Source organism: Micropterus dolomieu, linkage group LG11, assembly GCF_021292245.1.
Source record: "Micropterus dolomieu isolate WLL.071019.BEF.003 ecotype Adirondacks linkage group LG11, ASM2129224v1, whole genome shotgun sequence".
Classification (NCBI taxonomy): Eukaryota; Metazoa; Chordata; class Actinopteri; order Centrarchiformes; family Centrarchidae; genus Micropterus; species Micropterus dolomieu.
The window spans coordinates 29,450,523-29,455,686 of NC_060160.1; the positions used below are offsets into that span (position 1 = coordinate 29,450,523).

Here is a 5,164-nt window from a genome sequence, read left to right on the forward strand (position 1 = left end):
GAAAGCCAACTAAGTACTTAGTGCTGTACATGCTCATACTTTTCATGTTCATACTTTTCAGTTGGCCAACATTTCTAAAAATCTTTTTTTTGTATTGGTCTTAAGTAATATTCTAATTTTTGGAGATACTGAATTTGGGATTTCCATTAGTTGTCAGTTTTAATCATCACAATTAAAAGTCTTAAAACAAAGTACAGACTGTTATCACTCTAATTTGACAATTTATTATTGTGATTTTACTATTTTATCTGAGCTATGTTTTCTTCTTTCTTTCCATGTTGAAAAATACTGCAACCATTGTCTTTTTATTTACTTGAACTTTCTTTATTTCATCTTCTAGCCCCAGCATTGGATCTATTGTACTCCTTCCCTTCCTAAGACCGCTATGGTATGAAACCACCATTTCTCTTTCCTACAGATATGAGATGTCAAGGCAATTGATCTATAGCTTCCAGGTCTACTGGCATCTTTTCCAGGTTTCCTTATTGGAATTATTATAGCCTCCTTCCAACTCCCTGGCATTATTCCTTCGATCCCCCCCCAACACCTCCCCAACCAGAGTTGTGTTTTTTCTCACTCTCTCCTCCCTCACTTTCTGCTTCGCTTAAACTAGATGTATTTTTCTTTCTCTTAAACCTACCTGCGTTCCTGTTCTGTCTTACCACATATTTCCACCTTTTCCCTCCCACCTCATCTGTGTAATTTCCCTCTTCCTCAATAAAATCCATACTGTTGCTATCATCTGTTTCCCTCCCTGCCATCCTATCCAAGTTTGCAAGGAACCCTGCAGGACTATTGTTCCGGACCTATACAGGCCGTCGGTCTATAGTCCTGCACTGTGTTCCCCACAAAACCTAATTCTACGACTAGAAAATCGAAATATTTGCTAATTCAAATCATATACTCAATTTCAAACTCAATCGAGCATCTCCTCTTCCGGGTGAAAGGCAAGTAGCCCATTAATTAATATGATTCCTGAGTACAACATATTTGAGGCATTCTTTTGCAGAAACAGATATCTCCATTCATTATCCCTGGTTCTTTTTGTGTGCTGCAAATGATCGTAAATTGTGTGGTTTTTTGAGCACTTCAGGGAAAGTTAATCAAATGGGTGTTTGTTTATTCAGAAAGGCTTTAAGTTAAGCTGTAAGTACAAGGGCTCAAATGTGTAAAATACAGAAATAACAATTAAAGAATAGTAGAATAGTAATTATTAAATTAATGAATGAATATGCATTAAAATTATTTAAAGACCCCGCAACCCTGTACACAGGATAAGCGGTTGACGATGGATGGATGGATGGATGGATGGATGGATGGATGGATGGATGGATGGATGGATGGATGGATGGACAGATGATTTAAAGAAAGTTTATAAAAATGTTTTATTCATTTCTATCTGTGGGATATCTCTGTTTTTTTCTATGACTATAGGGTGTTTTGCCAGCATGATTGGGATGGGACAGCAATTTGACCCAGAGCATCACAGGAGCAGAGTCACACCACCAAATGGTGTTATAGTTGAAATAAATGGTTAAAACTTTGAGGCGAGTATCCTGACTGAAGTACAGTCCATCACTCATTTGTCTCACAGGATATCATATTAAACTACACCACCTTTTTTTTAACAATTGCTAACTTACATTTCTCTATACCAAGTTCAAAACTCTTAATACAGTCAGTACAACAGAAGTAGATTATACTGTGGATCACTTAAATATTTCTGATTGATTTCTGTGATATAGACTATAAGGTAGCACAATCCATGCAAGGAAGAAATGCTATTCTTTTTGTTGTAATGGAATCTAAGTAAATAAACAAATAAATAAAAGAGACTTTTACAAGACTATAGTGACACTAATTGTAATGCTACCTGTTAGTTATTTTTATGGTCGTTATACAGTATACTGAGTGAATGTTGTGTTACTGTTAAGTTAGTGACATGAACTCTTGTGCTGTTGCGTACTCAGCCCCCTAAGTTTGCAGATGACACCACCATCATCAGCCAGATTTCAAGCAATGATCAGACGTCATATCGGGAGGAAATTGATAATCTTATAACAGCCTACTGCTCAACATCAGCAAAACTGAGGAGCTGATTATTGATTATAGGAAAAAGGAGATAAAGACCTGTCTACATCAGTGGAGCTGAGGTGGAGCTGAGGTGGAGCAGGTGAACAGTTTCAGGTTCCTGGGAATCAGCATCACAGAGAAGCTGACATGGTCACCTCACATTTCCACGCTGATTAAGACAGCTCAGAATGGACTGTATTTCTTGAGGAAGCTTAAGAAGGCCAAATTCCCATGACAAGTTCTTGTCAGCTTTGACAGAGGAGTTAAAGCATTCTGACTGGAAACATCACTAACATGGGATGTGCATGGCCGAGGACTGGAGGGCTCTGCAGCGGGTGATTCAAACTGCTCAGAAGATCATTGGTACCCATCTCCCGAGCATCAGTGATATTGGTGAGGTGAGGTGCCTACGCAGAGCCCAAAGGATACTAAAGGACAGTACCCACCCAGCCACAGCCTGTCCACCCTGCTGCCTTCTGGGAAGAGAGATAGAAGTTTCTGCTGCCACACCACCAGACTGTAGAGCAGCTTTTTCCCCCAAACTATCAGGCTTAAACCTAAATTCATCCTCAATACTGCTTCACTGGATATAGTTTATTTATGTTTACAATTTTTATGATTGCTTTTATATTAATGTAAATTGTCTGCAACGTAGAAGAAGGGAGTTACAAACTCAATTTAACTTTACAACCTGCTGTAATCAAATAAAAATAAATCTATACTGTACCTTGAGCTACATGCCACTAAAGAGTACTGTGATAAAAGTTTTTAAAAAGTGAAGTAAAAAGTAGAGAGAAAAACAGAGGTCAGAATCTGACAGTAAGGAAAAAGGTAATGTGTTCCTTTGAATGAGGATGGAGTCTCCTGGATTTCTCAGGGTCCAGCTCAGGTATATTTGGCTGTTTGATATGTCCTCAGTGGGGGTTGCTGAGTACTCCATTGGTCACAGTCAGTTTGCTCCACCTCCTCTGATTGAGGAGTTTACGATTTTGTTGAACCTTTACTCGAACATCAAAAACCTCCTGGATGGCTTTCTTGAAACAGTGGAAGTTGTAGTCAATCAGTCCTGGGAGGGACAGAGACAAGACTGAAAGAGTGATATTTGCTAAAACTGTCACTATATAATTACAGTACTACATGAGACAGATACTCTGTAAAAAAATATTTGATTCCTCTGGCTACTCCTACTGCTCCTAATGCCACCACTACCGGGTCAAAACAACCTATCAGAGCCAGGGGCAGCCCCCCTCTTCACACATGCTCTCACTAAGTCAACCTCAATCTCTTAAGTGTGGCTACAGACGTTTTGCAAACACGTCTAAGAAACTATTTGTAAGCCGCAAACCATTGGAGGGTCATCTCTGAGAAAACGAGTCGATGCGAGAAGGACTGGGGTTCTGGCAAGACTCACTGTGGAGAGTGAGCCATACACAGGAGGAGGTTTTACAGGGCAACCAGCTCCTGCTTGTGGGTTTGGTGGGTGGGGCTTAACAGAGTGATATGAGCAACAGAGAGAGATGTGGAAGGTTTTGCGTAGTATGTTCAGTTATTACCAACTGCTGCTTTAAAGCATGCTTCAAGTTTAACTAACTGATGGTTTCATCTGGCTTGATTGATAGATATAATTATCATCTGCATAACAATAAAAGTTTATGGAGTGTTTCCTGATAATTTTGCCTAAAGGAAGAATACAGTATGAATAGTACTGGTCCAATCATAGAACCTTGTGGAACTTCATGACTAACTTTGGGGTGCATGGAGGATTCATCGCTAACCCTAAACCATGTACAAAGTGAGATCAATCTGATAAGTAGGACTTAAACCAGCTGTTAATATAATGCCATTTTAATGTTAAAGTCTCTGTAATAGGATGTCATGGTCAATGGAGGACTAAGATCTAACATGACAAGTATCCTAAAACTAAAAAATCCTCAAATTAACTATTGCTCTGTAGAAAGTCACACAGCTGTTTAGCAACTGCTTTCTCCAGAACCTTAGAGAGAAATGGAAGGTTAGATATAGGTCTATAGTTGGCTAAAACATCTGGATCAAGGTTGGGCTTTTTCAGAAGAGGTTTAATTACAGCTACTTTAAAGTACTGCAGTACATACATGTGGTAAAACTTTTTTAAGCAGCCTAGACAGGATGGGGTCTAAGAGACAGGTTGATGGTTTAGATGAGGAAATTAGTGAAGTTAGTTGGTAAAGATTGAAGATTGTAGTCTAAATATATATCAGGTTTTACAGCTGTTTCTAAGGTTCCTGAGTTTAGAGATAGTCTGTGGTTTAGAAGAAAAAAAGGATCATCAGTCATGTCAGATGAGTGAGAATGAAGTGCAACGCATGTTGGTGGGTGCAACAAATTAAACAAAGGAACAAAGGCTGGGGTTGAAGCAGCTGGCCAACAGAGAGAGACTGGCTCAATCCCAATGTACCCCCGAAGTCCGAAGCCCTGAACCCTCACAGACTTTACTGACGTCACTTAGAAAGTGATTGAGTGCAAGAGGCTGCAAGGGCTCTAAATGCTGTAAACAGGAACAGGACAGCGCTTTGCCACTTTATCACGTTACCTTGACGACGCTGAAACACGTTGCACACTTTATTTTATGTGTTTGCCTGATTTTTAAGTCCTGCAGGCTCTCGCCCTACAGAGTGAGCTATATGTCAATATATATTTGTCAATAATCAATACACTATTGTTGGTCAAAACAGCATTATTAAGCAAAAACTAAAATAAATAGTTTGTAATAAGGTGGAAAAAAAAAAAAAAAGATAGTCTGTGCTAGTAGAGGGTAGGTCTTGGTAAATTTTGTCTCTAATAATTATAATTTTATCACTGAATAAGCTGATGAAGTACTACTGAGGGCTACATACAGTGGGGGAAAAAAGTATTTGACCCCTTGCTGATTTTGCAGGTTTGCCCACTTACAAAGAATGCAACGATCTATAATTTTAATCATATGTACATTCTAACAGTGAAAGACAGAATCCCAAAGAAAATTCCAGAAAATCACATCATATGAATTTATTAAAATTGATAACCATCTGATGAGGAAAAACAAGTATTTGACCCCCTGGACAAACAGCATGTT

The 5,164-nt window shown here is 38.9% G+C and overlaps 1 protein-coding gene across 2 annotated transcripts in view; it reads right to left on the minus strand.

Annotated features, from left to right (window-relative positions):
• Positions 1–2,570: 2,570 nt before the first annotated feature.
• Positions 2,571–5,164, minus strand: part of rragd (ras-related GTP binding D) — a 94,171-nt gene continuing 91,577 nt past the window's right edge. For both annotated transcript variants that reach the window (XM_046061932.1, XM_046061933.1), the window contains exon 7: positions 2,571–3,139. In XM_046061932.1, coding sequence (XP_045917888.1) covers positions 2,988–3,139 — 152 coding nt within the window. In that variant the 3' untranslated portion in view covers positions 2,571–2,987. The remainder of the gene's footprint in view (positions 3,140–5,164) is intronic.